Raw genomic sequence first — 18611 nt, 5'->3', positions numbered from 1 at the left:
TGAACTCTTCAGTTCATCTTAAGTTCAGTTGGATTTACTCACTGTGGCGACAGCGTTAAGAAGCAGAATCAAACCCACAAACCAGCACTTTCTGTAACACTGTTTTATTTTCACATTTTCATGGACAGAAGTCAGTTTCCAAGGCAACCGTAAACAGATCTACGTGTTGCCTCTCATCAGTGCGGCCTGTCAGTCAAAAACACCATTTTAAAATAAATACAATACTGATTTTAAAAAAAAAGAAAGAAGGTAAGCTGCTAACCTAGTTCTGCACCAACGAGCTCGTGCAGATTCAGTCTGTCTGGAAATGAAACCGCTCGCGGCGGTAAAGCAGAGAAATGTCCGATTTCAAACCACCCGACTGCGCTTTTTCTGTTTTCAGAGGAACGAAAGGAAATATTCTGTCCATGGGATGTGCCGACAGTACATGACACGACACACCTGTGGTCTGTATTTGCTGCGCCACATGAAGGTGGAAAGTTGTGCGTTTCTGCTGAGTCATGAAACCGAGTTTTCTTCTTCGCTGCTTTTAGGCAGCGATGACATCATCTCTGGCTTGATTCCTTTTTTTTTTTTTTTGATGGAAAGTTTAGTGTCGCTCAGATTTTTATCCCCACATTTATCATCACGTGCTCCGATCTGCACCAACCTTCAGCTCCTTTTACTTTAATTAAAACAGCAGTTTTACAAAATCATCCCATCCTCAGAAACTGTGGAAGTATTAGCTGCAGTTTGCACCTTTTTAGCAGTTTTTTTTCCCATGTGAGACGTCTTGCAAACAGATATGAGCTTCAGTTTTCCACCCTGCAGGCGTGAAGTCTTTCTGGAGGTTTTTTAACCTGTTTGACAAATAATGCACGACACAATAAACGTGTAAACAGTGAGCGCAGGCAGACAGAAACATGGTGTGGAAGTAAAGGAATCCCTCGTGCTGAATCCCGCTCAGACTGGGTCATCAGCACGTTAAACACTTTCCTGCAGCTTTGAAACATTTCAATCTAAATCAGATTTGCTCTCGGTTGATTAAACAGTTTGCTAACTAAATCAGGGAATTAGAAATCTAATCTAACTTTAAACTTTTCACACAGTTTGTACAAAGAGCTGAAACGAACAGTTCATTGTGCACGTGGTGGATAACTAACGTGAAACGAGTCCATACTAATATATACTTTACTGAGCAGGAGAAAATAACCCAAATTATTCTGAAAACACCGACTTCATCAAAGGTTTCGGCTTCTTTAGTTTGGCCCAGAGTCCCAGAAGCAGTTTGCATTATTTGCTGTGACTGTTAACCATCCGTGCACATCAGAGTGCTTTTAATTGGTACCGACCGGGTCTAGAACACTTTGGTACACAGTAAGGGGTGAATTTGAGCATTTAAAACACATTTTACACACTTTAATGCAGTTGTGACGTTTTTTTTAAAGAATATATGAAAACATTTGTCAACAACTAAAAATCTTTTGCAACATCGTGAAACACGCTTGTAAGAATAGAAGCCAAGTCTTCATACAATAAGCTGTAATTGTTGACGGATATTTTACATTTACAACCACTTAAAAAGCCTCCCTGCTTGTGCTTCCAACCACACTTTAGTGTGTTGTGAACTGTGGTGTTAAACAGGTAGTTTGAGCGTGTTAAAACGTCTTATTCACGGTTATTCTTCTTAATTAAATCATTTTCAGCATGTCTGCTGCTCTTTATACTAGAGAAAAGTAACATATTCAGATATTATCTGCCCCTCTCTTGTTGGTGGGACACGTGCTGAACTGGTTCCTGAATACCTGCGTGCAGTTCCCCGTCTGCCCAGCAGGTGTCCTCAGAGGACAGCGGCTGCTCAAACACAAGGTCATTTACGCCGACCTTAAACAGGCAGCTGAGGTTCTGAGGTTCGCCAATTCACACAAAACGCGTGAAACTACCTGCTCACGAGCAAAGAGGTAAATATCAGCAACACCAGTCCAAGACTCCCAATGTAGGAGTCCAAACCTCTGACCACAGCTGACCTAAAAATGAGTCTTTACAATAGTATTCGGAGCACATCCACTACAAAGGCCAATTTAAACAAAAATGATGCCAATCTGCACCCGTTCTTCCTCTGTCCAATGCTCCAACTCTTTAACAGGTTTAATTCTGGGTAGTTCAGGTGTTTTTGTCTTTTTTATACTAACTTTAAAGAGAGAAATTCAAACGGTTGGGAGTAAAATACTTCAGCAACAATTACAGCTGTTAATAAAGTTTATCGGTTAGTTTATTCCTGCGCTGGTTTGCTTTCACTGCTTCAGCAGCCGTCTCATGTTAGAGCTGTAAATACTGAGCTGTTACAGCTTTAAAGTCGTGCTATTCCCTGTTTCTAAATCAAAGGATTTAATAATGGCCGTTTAGTCTGGTTTAGGTTAAGTAAAAGAAAACTCTGCTGGTTTTAAACTAATCAAACTGTTTGCTTTCTTCTTTCTCTGAGGGTTAAATGAAGAAAACGTTCAAATCGAGGCGACTCGTGGCGCCTGGAAGCTTTCAGTCATGATCTTGTTCTGAAGCACTGATGGAGCTCATGTCACATGACCCAAAGCTCTGCGACAGCAGCTACATTTAATCTTACGTTTCAAAGCAGAGGGATCAAACAGCGGAGAACGGGTTCTGTTTGTTGCATTCACGGCTTCCTTCATAGATGGGCTCGAGTTGTATTGAGCAGCTGACCCGATATAATAACGTTCCACTGGTTGATCAGCGAAAATGATTCAGAACAACGACTGCTGAACAGTTTAAGACGAGTCGACTGAATCTAAACGGCTTTTATTTAATTTAATTAGTGCAAAAACCACGAACAGCTGCTGCTTTTACCTCAATGTTTCATTCAAACTTTAAAGGATGCGATTTCTTTTTAGTTGAGTCTGATCAGAGCCGTTTCCTCACCTTTAACCTGTGAAAAACTACGAGAAATGTGCTGGGAATAAACCTTCTCCTCAGGTTCCAGCTGGAAATTTAGATTTCACTTGTGATCTGTACAAATGTTCGCTCCAAACCCTCTTTGCGTATTTCCCCCATTGTTCCAAGGATCCGGGCAACTAGTCTGGCCAGGAATGTGGTCAGGAAGAAAATGCTGATCCTGTTCGGTTCAGGTTAAACCACTTATGGGGCGGGGGGGGGGGGACGCAGCTCGGATGTAAGGGGGCATTGTATGGAACTGGAAAAGCGTACGTGTCATTGTGTCAGGAGAGCAACAAAAGGCTTTAAACGGGACAGGAATGCATTCTGCTGCTTAGCCCAGTGACCTGTTGTCCAGCTGGGTTCTGTTCAAGTGTTTTCAACCCTTCCAAAAAGAAAAAGAACAAGAATAACAGACGCTAAACATCATTTTTCACATAGCACCATGCCATCGGTTTCCAGTTCTTAACACTTAATAGTGTGGATCACATTTCCAAGGGGTTAGTTTTGCTAATATGCATCGTCTGGAGACAAAAAACAGGTGGAGAAATAAAAAGAGACGAGCCAGAAGCACGCTGGCGTGAGGCGAGGGGGGGCGGGAGGACTGGCCCAGCTGAGGTATCTGCTCCCATGATTCCAGCGGCAGAGCGGGGGTTCTGTACAGGTGAGGACTGCGGTGACAGAAGGCACGTTGCCGAGGTGACGGGGCTGCAGGCGGTGAACTGTCAGGGAAACCCAGCCTTTGTCCGTTTGCAGCACCGGCTGATGGACCACAAAGAAAAACCAGGCCAGTGGATTTTTCTGTTGGAAACGGGTCTCCGGGCTGTTGCCCCCCCCCGGCAGCTCAGGGTGGACATAAATCCGGGCCTCCGGCAGATGCTTTTTCAGCCAGGCGAGAGCTATGAGACGGGAACAGGACATCTGAGAGGTGGATCTGCTTCACGGCCCGCTCCATCTTCTCCAACTCAAACCCGGACTGAAACGTGCTCCAGGGACCGGGCCGGCGCCGGGGCGGGCGCCGCCGCTGCTGCCGACGCAGCCCCAGCCACCGGAGGAGGAGGAGGAGTTATTGCTTTTAGCTCGTTGCCAGGGCAACTCTGGGTGCTGACGCCACGGTTGAGAGCGCCGGCACGTGGCGGCGCATTGGCGGACAGAGCGTTGGGGTCGCTGCGGGGGATGTTGACGGGGCAGGAACGGGTTCGAGCGTGGCCCTTGTGGCCTCCCGGGTGGCACACCAGGCTGCCCACCGTGTCGACGGGCGACAGGTGGCGCTTCAGCCAGCGCTCCACCCGCTCCTCCTTGTACTTCAGGGAGTACCAGGTGAGGAAGATGAAGAAGAAGCCGAGGAACTTGAGGCTGGCGGCCAGGCCGAAGTAGACGAAGCGCAGGGAGGTGACGTCGTACTCCCAGCAGGAACCGTGGACGCCACAGTCCTGCTGCCACAACATGCAGGTGGTGTCAATGACGGCGCCGAAGTAAATGGGTGTCGGGATGTAGGCTGAGTGGAGAACATGTGGGAGAAAAGAAGAAAAGGGGGATATGACCAAGGAGAGGGGGAGAAAACACAGAAGGGAGGTAGAAAAGTGGAGGAGAAGAAGGTGAAGGAGGAAGAAAAGACATGAATGAGCAGAGAAATAACAACACCTGCCAGAGAAAACCTGTTGGTTTTATTCCAGAGATCCAGCAAAGCTGTTGCTCATCCGTTAGCAGATGAGATCCCGCTCAGAAAACTGCACCCTGCGCATTGAATAAGGGCGCCGGAGGGGCGCCGGAGGGGCGCCGGAGGGGCGCCGGAGGTGCAATTCTATCCAAAATGGAGGCATTTAGCCGACACTCGTATCCACTTTCAGGTTTTCAACAGCTCAAATAAATGGAATAAAAACAGGGAAATAAAGCAGGGCAGGCCTGCTGCGACTCACCGAGCGTCCTGAGGAGGACAAACTGCATTCCCAGAGCAAACGGCCGCTCCTGCTCCGCCACCGACCTGCAACACAACACCACACAGAAAGGTGGAGGCTCAGGGAGGCGTTTTGGATCGGAATCAACTGCAGAAAGAAAGCTTTACAGGCACTTTGTCATTGTTTTAACGTCTCAGAACCAGTAGAATCTGTCATTTATACTGTTTTACTCTCTTTGTCTCACGTGACTCAGCTGGTAAACCAGTATAAAACGGGTGAGTATCCCCTGGAAACCCAGTGAAGAACCTTTCTGGTACCTGAGGGTGACGATGATGGCGGAGGGCTGGGCGCAGGCGGTGATGAGCGTGACGATGAAGAGGAAGATGAGGAAGGGGATGAGGGTGTTGCAGGTGCGGTCGCACTTCCCAGACACGGCGTAGCCATTCTCGTTCAGGTAGGTTTTGACGATGACGAGCTGGAGCTGGTTGCCGCCCTGACCGCTGGATGGCGGCGTTATGACCTGCCGGCTCTGGACGCAGGCGCAGTCCGAGTAGTTCCGAATCTGGGGGGAACACCACCAACATGAAGACTGAAGTAAAGTGGAAAGAACCTAGACGTGGACTTCAGAAACATCAACTATATGCGTTTCTTTACTTTCATGACTCCTGCAACGCTCTCCTAACTGGTCTCCTAACTGGTCTCCTAACTGGTCTCCTAACTGGTCTCCTAACTGCTCTCCTAACTGGTTTCCTAACTGGTTTCCTAACTGGTCTCCTAACTGGTTTCCTAACTGGTCTCCTAACTGCTCTCCTAACTGCTCTCCTAACTGGTTTCCTAACTGCTCTCCTAACTGGTCTCCTAACTGGTCTCCTAACTGGTTTCCTAACTGGTCTCCTAACTGGTCTCCTAACTGGTCTCCTAACTGGTCTCCTAACTGGTTTCCTAACTGCTCTCCTAACTGGTTTCCTAACTGGTCTCCTAACTGGTTTCCTAACTGGTCTCCTAACTGGTCTCCTAACTGGTTTCCTAACTGGTCTCCTAACTGGTCTCCTAACTGGTTTCCTAACTGCTCTCCTAACTGGTTTCCTAACTGGTCTCCTAACTGGTTTCCTAACTGGTCTCCTAACTGGTCTCCTAACTGGTCTCCTAACTGGTTTCCTAACTGCTCTCCTAACTGGTCTCCTAACTGGTGTCCTAACTGGTTTCCTAACTGGTCTCCTAACTGGTTTCCTAACTGGTCTCCTAACTGGTCTCCTAACTGGTTTCCTAACTGGTCTCCTAACTGGTCTCCTAACTGGTTTCCTAACTGCTCTCCTAACTGGTTTCCTAACTGGTTTCCTAACTGGTTTCCTAACTGGTTTCCTAACTGGTCTCCAGCCTGTGAAACCTCTGCAGATGGTCCAGAACGCGGCGGTGCGTCTGGTCTTGGATCAGCCTAAAAGAACACCCCCCCCCTCTGTTCATTGAGCTCCTCTGGCTGCCCTTAGCATCAGATCCAAGTCCCTGATGTTAGCTACAAAGAGCTTAATGGAACGGCTCCATCTACTTGAATGCTCTTGCAAAGGCTTCTGTCCCAACTGGGTCCCTCCGTTGGTCCCAGGATTGTCGTCTAGCAGCTCCTACACCACGCCTAAGACAATCCAAACTCTGTTCATGTGTCGTCCCACGATGGTGGAATGACCTACCGAGCGCTACCAGAACAGGGGCGTCCCTGTCTATCTTCAAGAAGCTCCTGAAAACCCAGCTCTTCAGAGAGCATCTCCTATCCCAGCACTTACCTTGTACTTCCCTCCCCCCTCTATCTCTGCCCTTTATCTTTCTGCACTTCCTTCTATGCCTGCACCCTATCTCTACTCTGTCCCCTCTGACAGAGTCGGACTCCTGGGTTCCTTCTATGTAGCTTATTGTTAGCTTTTTATAAAGCTGTTATATCTTCATTTGTAAGTTGCTTTGGATAAAAGCGTCTGATAAATACAGAAACAGAAACATACTTTTAAGAAGTTGAATGTGAATGTGTGCGCCCCCCCCGCCTCTTACCCCTGTGCTGTCATTGGCCACGCTGCTGCAGCCGGCCAGGCAGGGGTTAAAGTACGTGATGCCGTCTGAGCCGCAGACTGGAGCGTACTCGTGGATTTTACAGCCGCAGTTCACATTACAGCCTCCGGTCAGGTTCCTCTGGGTCATGGTGAGCGTAGGTCTGGAGAAAGAAAACACAGCTCAGCATTAAAACCACTGCGGGTAAACGCAGAATTCACACCCACCAGACCCAAACTAGACCCCCTGGATCCACAGAGATCCACCATCCCTGCTTCATTACTGTGATCCACGCGGAAATAACAGATAATCATTAGAAAAGTCATCAGTGGTGCACACACACACAAGCATGTTGCTTCAGCTCACACAGCTTTAAAGCAGCAACAGTCACGTCAAATAGAAAGTACACCCTCATTCAATTCCCAGGGGTTCAATTAGAAAGTGATAGAGAGAAAAGCTCCTCACCAGCTCGTAAAGTCAGGTAAATTATGTATTACACGAAGGCTAAATGCAGATTTGCTGCTGTGTTTGGGATCATTGATGAATTTCAGCCAGTTTTTGCCCGTTTCAAAGACGACTTGAAGCACATTCGGAGGAAAGGAACAGCTTTAGGAACAGTCTCTGACCTGCTGAATAATAAAACCACACGACTCACCGGCTGTTTCTGATCTGGGTCGGCTAAACTTCACAGATATGATGTCAAAGATCTGCTTTCCTCTTGTGGATGTCCACCACAGTTGTTGTTTGTGTCCAGTTAGGACAACTACTTCTTCTACTGAATTACAACCTATACCGACCTATACTGCCACCCTCTGGTGACACTCTGGTTTATTCACCTAAAACCCAACTAATGGAAAACCGTGTCCTACTCACACTTCAATAATTATAATCAATTCAATAGCTGAGGAACACAGTGACAATAGCAAAGAGATAACAAATGGACCAAGATGACCAAGAGTTCAAAAAACAAAGAAATTACGACAAAAACTGGGAGCAGCCATCACAGCCTATACAACCACTTCCTGCCCCGACTTTAAGCTGCTGCTCTCCAAGGCTGCAAAATGTATTAAAAATGCATCAAAGTGGCATCAACATGCACAATATCAAGACTGCGAAGGGCTGATTGGACTGCAGTCAATGGCAGGTAAATATCTGCAGAACCAGAACAGACGTATTAATGCAGGCTGCAGTTCACTTAATTACAGAACGAGCACAAAAGCAGAAGTGGCTCTGACCAGCATGCACTGGTGCAGAAGTGATGTTAATGTACCCGAGGGAGGAAGAAGTGAGGGAAACTAAAGGAGGAAGTCGACTAAAGACGAGCCAGAAAAAGAGAGCAAGAAAGAAAGGATGAAGTGAAGTATTAAGAAAGGATGGGAGGACCAGAGGGGGGAACACGTGAGGGGAAAAAAGACGGGGCAGGCAGCCAAGGATCCTCTCTTCCAAGCTGTCCTTGGACACTCTCCATCGCTGCCATGTAATCACTCTTAAGGACGCGCCGTCCCAAAGAAAACGCCTCCGTTTACTGGCCCTTCATCCATTATCCTGCACGGATCTGCTCACTCGCTTCCGCCACGATTTCAGAGACGGGCTGATTAAAAACTACCACCGACTCGGTCGTGCCGGGTTAATACGAGAAAGGCCAAGCGGCAGCCATCAAACAGCTGCCTCGGATTTAAGCGAAAGAGCCTTAAAAAGAACATTTACTGGAGTTACAAAGTGATGCGAGAGGGAAAAACGACCCCAGAGGAGGTGTTAAAAAAATGTCTGGAGCACAAAAGTCTAACGGCTGTTCTGAAAATAGCTTATTCTGCAGATTAAACTAGTAAATGTAATGAAAAGCACCAGTCAGCCATAACATTATGACCACTGAGTGCACGTTCTGTGCTTGAAGTTCATGTGTTGAAGGTAATTATTTTGTGTGATGGTCCCTGTTCCACAGAAGGAAAACCAGTGAAATGGTGACAGTTTAGGAGCAGCCGCGGCTCATTGATGCATCGTCTGATTCAACAGAAGAGCTCCTGGTCAAAGCTGCATAGCAACAGGCCGGTCAGGGTGTCCAAGCTGACCCGAGCCCACCCTGACAGGGTCTGCAGAGAGCAGATGGGCAGCAGAGCTGGAAGGTGGGATCAATCACACTCTCTTTAAACCACTGATCCTTCCCCTCGCAGTTCCTGAGGAGGTCACTGCAGTTTGACCATCCAGTCCTGGTGTGTTTTGTGGACTTATGACCATGTCCCACAAGGGATTCTGAGGGTGGTGCTGCAGGAGTAAGGCGTGCCGGAAGCTATTCGGTCTCCAAAAGTAAGAGCTGTGTCCGCATTCTTACCAGAAAGTCGAGTTTTTTAACGGTGCATGTTGGACTCCGCCAGGGCGGGAACCTCAGGGTCGCAGCTCTGCTTTTTGCAGATGACGTGGTTCTGTTGGCTTGATGAAGCCAAGACTTTCAGCGCACACTGGGTCTGAAGAAATGCACATCCCATCCCGCCTGGGAACGCCTCAGCATCCCCCAGCAGGAGCAGGAGAGCGTCGCTGGGCAGAGGGATGTCTGAGTTTCCCAACCTGCTGCCTCCATGACTGGCTTCAGATGAACTGAAGATGATGGATGGAAGTTTTTCTTTCTAATATATAAATGTTTTATTGGGTTCTCTGTGTTGTCCAAATACAGCGAGTCAGCCAGTATTGGGATTCAAACTCAGAAACGAATAAATTCCCCAGGTTTTGTCATCACCAAACCTTTTACCTTGATAAAAGCTTTTCTAAAACTTCGCCTTTGGGTGGAGCAGTTTGCGTAAGTAGCACAGCCCACTAAGCACGCTGCATCTGCACCATCACATCCTCCAACTCTGACCGCAAGAGCAAATACCAGACAGACATTATGAATCATTAATGAACCCACTGGGAGTGAACTAATCTATTTACAGAAGCATAAACCTGTAATCCAAAGAACAGTTTCCATAAATTCTTTTAACATCTTATCTGACATGAGACAAACTGCTCGTTTAAACCCGGCTTTAGACTCCAACACTCGTGGACTGTGGAATCCAAGCATAAATACAGGCCTCAAATAAGTTAAAAATGATTATTTAACAAGTTCCTATCAGTGCGTTTCCACTGGATCAATCTAATAACGTTAGAACAGAGTGAGAAGGACAGGCAGAGGCAGACTCTTCGTGTTTTCCTTTTCCTTTTCAGTCTTTATGCTTCTGTCCACCTATTCCCATCCGTCTCCTCCACCCTTTCATTATGGCAGGATGGAGGAGAAATGCCCGTCACATCACCGTGGAAACGCCACACCGACCCAGAGTGAGTTTTAAATTCAGATTAGACAGAAAACAGGCAGCCTCTGCTCTTCCTCGGCGGAAGCGATGCGTGACAACCCACCACCTCCCTGAATTTCCCCCTCCCCCCTCCAAAGCTCCTCACCCGGTGGTGTAGGGGATGTTGATTCCTCCGAGGTTGATGCTCTCGCAGCCCACGATGAAGAGCGTGGAGAAGCAGAGCAGCGACACGCCGCTGCAGATCATCGCCAGCTTGGCCGACTCACGGGCTCCCAGCTTCAGCTTCTTAATGATGTAGCCGCCAAGAACGATGCCCACGCCAGCGCTGGGCACGATGATCACGCCTGGGGAGACAGAAAAGCTTTATTAGAGTTCACCGGATGGGACTAGTTTCATAGAAACAATGCTCAGAAAGTCTAAGAAGGCATATCTTAAACCCTCCTGTCGTCAAACGGCTTTGGAGTAATCGATCAATCCAACATTTTCTTCAGGTTTCTGCCTTATTTTTGAGCTACTTTTAGGAAAACAGGCTCTGAAAAACCTATTTTCACCCCCTGCCCAGTTTCAAATGGCAAACTGACCAAGTTCAGAGACTTAACTGGTGGAGAGAGAAACATTCAGCAGCTAAAGAGCTAAAAGACGAGTAATAAAACAATCCTAACTCCATGTTCATGGACATAAAAACATAAAAGTTTGGTTTTATCCACTGTTTTTTTTGCATTTTTTGCATCTGTTTAACTTTACAGATGAGACCAGAGCTGCACAAAGTGCATCTTCAGCATCAGACAGCAGTCAGACTGCAGGATAAATCATATGGAGGGAAAGGGTTTAGCACAGCAGATATACACACAGCTTCTCAGAAAGTACCAAAACTACGAGCTCAGACTGTTTTAGTGCCTTTCAGGGGGCAGTCACTGCCTGATGGACTCAATGTACTTAAGTTTAAGTTGTTTATCAGACACTTTTATCCAAACCCACTTACACATGTAGGCAGTTAGGCTAAGAGGGTCTTGCCTAAGGACTTCTACTGGAGGTAATACCTTTCATGCAGGGGATTTGAACTCTTGTCACCCACATGAAAGGTGGCAATCTTACACTATCCAGTCCCCTAACTATGTAACTATACTTAGTAATTCATCCCATCACTTGTCTTTGTGGTGAATCCTAAGTGTAGAGCTCTGGAGTCTCTATCAGGGGCAAAAATATCAATCATCCAGTTGCAGCATATTGTGCTGAATTTAACGGCTATTTCTCTAAGTCTCTGAGTAAGTTGAATGATTTACTCATCAGAAAAACAGACAGTAACATAAACTTTGTTACTTATGATGTTTGTTTCGGCCTCACGTTGGAACTATTTGTGTTTTTCCATTCAGATATCCAGCGGTGTCCAGGTTCTGGTGTATTGAATGTGTTTTTTATCACATGTATCCCTGTTCATGTTGAAATTAACTCTTCTGGTTTTTAAAGAACTGATTGTTTTCTTTATGTAATCCCCATCAGCTGTGTGACAACAGCGTGGCCTATATAACAAACAAGTGGCTTTGTCTTATTAGCACCGAGCTCTGGTAAAAGAATTCTTTAAAAAAAAACTTCTATTGTCTTTCCTTAAGCTCTTTACTTGACCTCGACTGAAAAGCTGCAATGAAAGTCCGACCACACTCGCACAAAGCTGCGGTGGCTCTGAAACTACAGATTCCCTCGTATGGAACAGACAGTTCTGTTCCATCCTCATCATTTATCACAGTTATGGAGACGGGATGAAAGTGATCGAGCGCTGATATGAAAGTTGTGGCCGGGACAGAGTCTCCTTTAGCTCATAAAGAAAAGTTCGGTGCTTCTGCAGCTAAAGGAGAATTCAAACGGCTGTCATTATGGCTGCTGCTCAGATGCTTCCAGGTCATTTCACTCAGTTAAGAAGCCAAAGTCTGTCTTAAACTTTACTGGATAAGCAGAGATGAACTTCAACAACAGAGTCGGATGCTGCAGGCTGAGCATGGACTCAGAGAGGACAAACCACACCTGAGGAAGGGACTCATTTTCTAATTTCTAATTCCCCATTAGAGCAGAAATAGAATGAATGTGCCTCTGCTTGCACTGCTGGGCCCTGAACCTGCAGCCATCTCCCCAGGTGGGCCCAACCTCTGATGGTGCATCAGTTTCTCTGCTCTCCTGACAAAAAAATCCAGAGCGGGAGCTTCTCTTCTCTCTCTCCTTCCCTGACTGGGCAGAACAGAGCCGAGTTCAACCTCAGCAATGATGACAGTCACGCTTTGAATCCAACTGAAAGGTATCATCTGCTTCTCATTGTGGTAAAACTGTCCTAAATCAGGGCATATGCAACGTCAGAATCCCTTTAGGTGTAACAGACAGACGAACAGATGCCTGTTAATGACTGCTGTTGTGAGCCATTAGCTGAAAAACAGTCAGACCACAGATTGACTGATATCTGGCCGAGTTTTAGCCCAAAAATTAATGCTTTAACAGCAGAAACAGAGATCTGATATCATCTCCCTGGACTGCTCCACTGTCTCGACACTACTGGCCCCTCTCCTGCCTGTTTTACCACATTTTACCCTCCCAGAAGCACAAACAGAGGATCAGCTGCAGCCTTTTCAGGATAAAACAGCCTCATTTTCAGGAATTCTTTGGCTATTTGATCCATACAGCAAGCACAGTTACAGCTGGCTGAGTGTAAGCAATCTAATGAAAGCTTTAAATCTGCCTCATCTGTGTGGATGTTGTGCAAAAATCATCATTTTGATTAAAAAACAAATGAAAAAAGATCTTTCAAACACTAGAAGAAATGCATTTGTGTTCACTTGGATCGAGTTGTGTTTGTGAGGCTTTTAAAAGCTTCGGTACGAGCAGCAGATAAAGGGAAGCTGCAGATGTGTGTCATTTGGACAGCTGCTTCTCCTCCTAAAAAGAACTCGGACAAACGAGTCATTCATCACTGTCAAGTTTTGCTTTTACAAATCGAATCAGCTGTAAATGGTAACGCTGCAGCCATCAGTCTCTCTGCAGGGACGAGACAAACTGTGCAGAAAACGCAGCGATCACAACAGCAGCCGCCTCCAGACAGCCTCGCATCACCATGACAGCACACATCTCGAGTGTGGGTGGCCTGGAGGAGAGAAGCGTGTCCAACCCGGGCCGAGCAGAGTCCCCAGGGTGGGCGTTAGACCATGTTTGTCCCGTCCTGTGCAGCCGTCGCAGTTTCACTGGCACACATCTCAGATGCTTCAATTATTAACCTAATTCAGTCTTTAGAGAAACTTTGTTTTCAGTCAAACTTCTCCTGTAGTTGAGCTCATTTCCAGCATGTTTAAGGGTGAGTGAACAGCTACAGATCCGTCTGATGAGGCAGAGCCGGTCTCTTCTGTGCGTCATTAAACCTCTTATGAATAGAAACTTCTGCAGAAAGACTAAAAGAAAACAATGGCCTCTGGCTGCTGACTCACAGTCCAGGAGAAGACTCCACATTCCTGACCCGAGATGATTTAAAACAATACTCAATCCCCTGAATAAGGTAAGCAAATGACTAAATATAACCAGAAACCTGCGCCTTGCTGCATCATATTCAGCAGATACTTAGCTGTGAACACCAAACTTGAGGTCCTGGGACCTTCTCTAATCTTCAAAAAGGCTCCCATACACGCTGGAGAGCGACATAATGTGAGAAAGCAGCAGTTTAAATCACGACTTCGCAGCCCACTCCTCCTACAGCTGAGACACTTATGCAACTCAACACCTCAGGGTCGCTGATAACAGTCCTCCAAGATGTCGTTTTAGAAAATCTTACTGGTTAAACACCCAAATCAGATGGTTTTAGCACCATTAAAGACAAAGAAAGGCGACTCAAACTTCCAAATGTGGAGCAAACAGCCAGAATCCAGCAAAAATACCAGAAAGATGATGAGTTCTGAGCAGAGACTGTTAGCAGCACCTCTCAGCTGCCAACTTATCAGCAACAGAGTGGCTTCGTTAAGTCACGATAAGCTTCTGGGGAAAAGCATCTCTCAGGACGTCTGGATGTTTGACGCACGGGAGACAAAGATAAGTATTTCTTTAGAAAGATGACTTCGTCTAAAAATGACCTTTTATTCACCACAGCTAAAAATGTCTTTGCACAAACATCGGTGTGAAGTGTCTACAAATGCCTTAAATGACAAATAAATGGAGAAAGGTCCATTTCAACTGAGTAATGAGCGATAAACGTAGTCATGTCTGCGAGTTTTATCCTCCTAAAACTAATCTCTGTGCCTCATGCGGGACCCATCAGCCACAGGGTGTTTAGCATCCATTTTTAAGTGTTTTATAATATTAGCAACATTAGCAGGGCTCACAATTAGCTTGCTAATAGGCGCACATGTGTCTGAGCATTCAATGCATTAGCTTATGTGTCTGCATGTGATTCAGTTTAGGTGGAGCACTACGGTGCATGTGTGCGTCTGAATATTTTGTGTGTAGTGCACTGAATGTGCCAGCTCAGCGTCCCAGGTGGCCCCTTTATTTGAAGACCCGCCGTTCCTTTATTATTAATGTTGGCTCCTGCTCTGCTCCCAGATAAAACCAGCAGCGAAATGACAGAAAGAATTTAAGTCCTGTGGTGAATATTCTGGTCTGCCTGCATCCTGTCGAGCTGCTGCAGAGACACAGATTCATACGGCACGAGTTCCCCCCCGAATACTGTTTTCTATTACAAATAACACCAGATTTAAAAGGGCAAAGACCCTTTCAGAAGGAGTGGTTCAGCTCACCTGTGTAGATGCTGGCATTGGATGCCGGGATCCCAAACTGGGACTCGATGAACTTGGGGATGAAGGTGATGAACGCCGTGACGATGGCGCTCTCTGCCGTGTAGGACAGGCTGACGAACAGGAAGGTCACGTTGCTGAGGATCCTCACTGCAGCTTTGGGTAGGTCTGGGAGGTCGGAAAAGAAAGCAAAGGTCGTGTTAGTGAGAACAAACTAAGAGCAAACTGAGGGCTGGAAACTAGGCTCCCGTGAGCATCAGTTTCTGTGAATATAACACCCTTCACAAACTCACTTTGAGCCCATAAAAGGATCAATTCCCAGACGGTTTTGGCCTGCCCTGCCATGTTTGGGTCCCAGCAGCTAAAACAGCTGATCCCTCTGGGTTTTTTTGCCTTTTACTCCCGGTTGCAGGAGGTTTTGGGCAGAGTTTGTGTCGGCTGTGAGCACTAAACACTGGGTCTGGACCCTTTATGCACCGTCTGTGCATCAGCTGGCTCAGATCCAGCCTCGCAGGTGGCAAATACACCAACCTGCATGGAACCCAACACGGGTTTTAGATCCCAAACAAGGAGGCAGTATTAAATGCATGAGTCTCGTGAATCTGTTTCATTAAAGACCGGCACATTAATAACAATTACTCTTGATATTCCTATCCGTGGCACATTTAATGACTAATGAAACCTCGATGCCTCCTCACACTGCCAAACACATTTCCTTCCATTTAACTGATAAACTCCTCCCTCGCTGCTCATTATCACTTCTCGGAGGTTCATTCATCAGCTTAGAAAAAGGTGATCAGACCCAGCGATCATTAAATCCTCATCACACGCTTTCACAGAAAATCCAGCGACGCAGCAGCTTCCCTCCGGGGTGCGCAGAGGTGTTTGTGTGTGTTTTAGAACGTTGCTGCTGTAAGTTACACTTAATTTCTCAGAACAGACAGCTTAATGCACGCTGAAGCTGAAGGGCAGACGGTACCTTTAATGTCCTTCCCGAAGCCCATGGATGAGGTGACCGTCTGGCTCTTGTTGTTGCTCTTCTCCTTGAGCACGTCGTCGTCGCTGGACAGGTCATCCAGGCTCACTTTTTTCCTCCTCTTCTTCTTCTTGTGTCGGGGAGGCAGCTTCTTGGGGAAGGTGAACATGGGAAATATGACCAGCAGCATGGCCACGGCACACAGAAGGAAGCCGCTCCACCTTTAACACACAAAACACAGCAAAGTCTCCTGTTAAAGTCAGGCGGGCCGCTCCGGGTTCACGGCGCCGTTCACAGCTCGCACTAACGTGAGCAGGCAGCTCTGAGTACAGCTCACACGCTCCCCGGCACGCACTGAGGAGCTTCAGCTCATCAGGAGACAGTTGGTGTGAACATGAAAGTGAAGCACGCTGAAGGACTCAACTGACCTCCTCCGGCGTGCTACAGGAAGTTATCTGTGAAGGTTTACAGGGGAAAACAACAGCGCTCAAAAGCCCCCGTTAGCTTGTTTTTAGCCAGCAGAGAAGCCCTCACAAAGGCCTCTGTGACATCAGCATTTCACTCATTTTGCTTCCATCTCACATCACCTCCAAAATCTCAAATATTTAAGGCAGCATCTCTATCAAAGTGGATCTAAAACATGTCGTTCATATTTATCAGCGGATGCTACACCTGACTTTGCTGCCCACTGCCGTGTCGGTTTGCATTCAGAGCAGCGAAGGCAGAGCAGATCGCCAGGGGCCACTTCAGATGGAGACACATTCTGATGGTGCAGGTGTGAGCTGACAAACAAAGCTGTGCAGCTGGGATATTACCCAAGAAGCACCTTGGTGCCAGGTGTGAAATGTGCTAAAAAGGCAATCTGACTTTGGAGCATCGTGTCTTTGGGCATCATTACTGTGCACATGAATAAATGCGCTGGTACACGCATGCATCCTCTTCCTGTTATCAAACCCTTAGGATTCACGTAGGAAGCTGCTCGGCTGCTTGCTGGTGAGTCACTGGTGCTATGCTGTCAGAGGACGGCATCACTGAGGGCTCTAAATAGATGACTAATCACATCCTGCAACACACTTTGAGATGGAGGTAAGATACGTGGAGAAATGGGATCTGCAGAGCAAACACACACATTACTGCTCATATCTGAGCTGAATCTGATGTTCTGTGGCTTCTTCTTGGATTTTTCAAACTATCAGAGCCACAGAACTGAGAGGAGGTCCGGAGACTCCAACTCAGGGACGTGTTCCTTCAGGTTAAAGTTAAAGACACGACAGGAGGAGGCAATAATAGGCACAATACCCCAAACACGAGACTTTTCTTATAGTGAGGAATCATGATCAGCAGATTGCATCCATAGCAGTTATCGGCTGGTATTGTTAACTCAGGTTTACTGTGATACATGGAGGCAGAAGAAGAGCCTCAACATTTCAGTACATTTTGGATTTTATGAGCTTATTGGAAAGCAAATTTGGATAAGACATGTGCTAATGGTCCGTTTGGAGGAGGAGACATTTGGTATTTAGCTCTGGATCGGCTCCAGCCTCACTGCTTCCAGACTCCTTTGTTACTTTTGTCTCTTATTACTGAGGACGTCAGAACATCTGCACAAAGAAACCCTTCTTATGGGCCCGATTCCTGACCAAAATGTGTCTGAAACATTAGAAGAAACCGAGGATGAGAAGTGACATTTAATTAGGCTCTTCTGGTCTCAATCACAAACTGTTCCAAGTCTTTAGTTTAGTTACTAATAAACTGAGTGATTTGGACAAATGGGAGAAAGGATGTGGCTTTCAATGCTCTCAGACTCTGTGCCTGGTCTCTGACATACAGCCCCAGACCAAATGGTTCCCACCAGCTTCCTCCACAGCGCTCATACACGTGCACGTGCACATGCACATACATGAATCATGTAACACCGTCAGAAACAAAGGCTGAATGAGATTTAAGTGTAAAGCTGAGACTACATGTCATCCGGCTTATAGGAGACTGAAACTGTGACCTGCACCATCGTGCAAACAGCTGACGGATTCCTCTGAAAGCAGCGCACCTCACGGTCATATTTACTCTCTAAATAACAAGACCAACAAGCTGCTGCAGGATCCTGAAGCAAACATCAAGCAGGGCAAAGATGCCCTTCATGCAAGCAGAGGCACAGAGTTGGGAGAAGGTCAAACACCAGCCGGTGCAGCCATTTTCAGCAGAAAGAGGAAATTAAGTCGTGTTTTACTGATGTTGATGAGCACTCATCAAGGGAGTCGTGCGTTTTACATTTCCTGCTTCAACGACGGTCGACTCAAGGTCTTCAAGGTCAAGATTATCCAGTTTTTTGGGTAAAAAACCTTTGTTTTTTGCAGGTGCAGCTGGTTTTTTTGTCCTAAGATTCAAACGCAGATCTGCCCTGTGCTCATTCCTCACGATGCTTCTGGTTCTCAGCTGATGAGCTTAAACAAGCACGACCTCAGGAAGCGGCTGCAAACGGACACAACTCGGACCAAATGAAGGTGAGAACCTCCCGACAGCTCATAAATATCTCCATCTGGGATAAAACAGGTCAACGTGGACCCGTGCTGCGAGGGTACAGTGTGTCCTGGAGGAAAAGCTTCAGCTGTTGCTTCAGTGTAAAAGAAGCCGGAGGCACACAGCGGGCCAGAGGCTGCGCTCTCTGTGGCGCCGCGTCTTCACACAGCTTTTATACCAAGGTGGAAAACATAGTATCTTACACATTATTACTCACACAGTG

At 46.7% G+C, this 18611-nt stretch overlaps 1 protein-coding gene across 2 annotated transcripts in view; it reads right to left on the bottom strand.

The window, feature by feature from the left end:
- Positions 1-42: 42 nt before the first annotated feature.
- slco5a1a (solute carrier organic anion transporter family member 5A1a) overlaps positions 43-18611 on the bottom strand; it is a 39007-nt gene continuing 20438 nt past the window's right edge. For both annotated transcript variants that reach the window (XM_072363376.1, XM_072363375.1), the window contains 7 exons: positions 15875-16092; positions 14899-15063; positions 10284-10482; positions 6861-7020; positions 5141-5385; positions 4845-4909; positions 43-4423 (listed from right to left, as the gene is read on the bottom strand). In XM_072363376.1, the coding sequence (XP_072219477.1) occupies positions 3891-4423; positions 4845-4909; positions 5141-5385; positions 6861-7020; positions 10284-10482; positions 14899-15063; positions 15875-16092 (1585 nt within the window). In that variant the 3' untranslated portion in view covers positions 43-3890. The remainder of the gene's footprint in view (positions 4424-4844; positions 4910-5140; positions 5386-6860; positions 7021-10283; positions 10483-14898; positions 15064-15874; positions 16093-18611) is intronic.

The sequence above is a fragment of the Leuresthes tenuis genome, unplaced genomic scaffold (genome assembly GCF_036924035.1).
Source record: "Leuresthes tenuis unplaced genomic scaffold, fLeuTen1.0.hap1 SCAF_14, whole genome shotgun sequence".
NCBI classification, from domain to species: Eukaryota; Metazoa; Chordata; class Actinopteri; order Atheriniformes; family Atherinopsidae; genus Leuresthes; species Leuresthes tenuis.
This window is presented reverse-complemented; position numbering and strand designations above follow the sequence as displayed.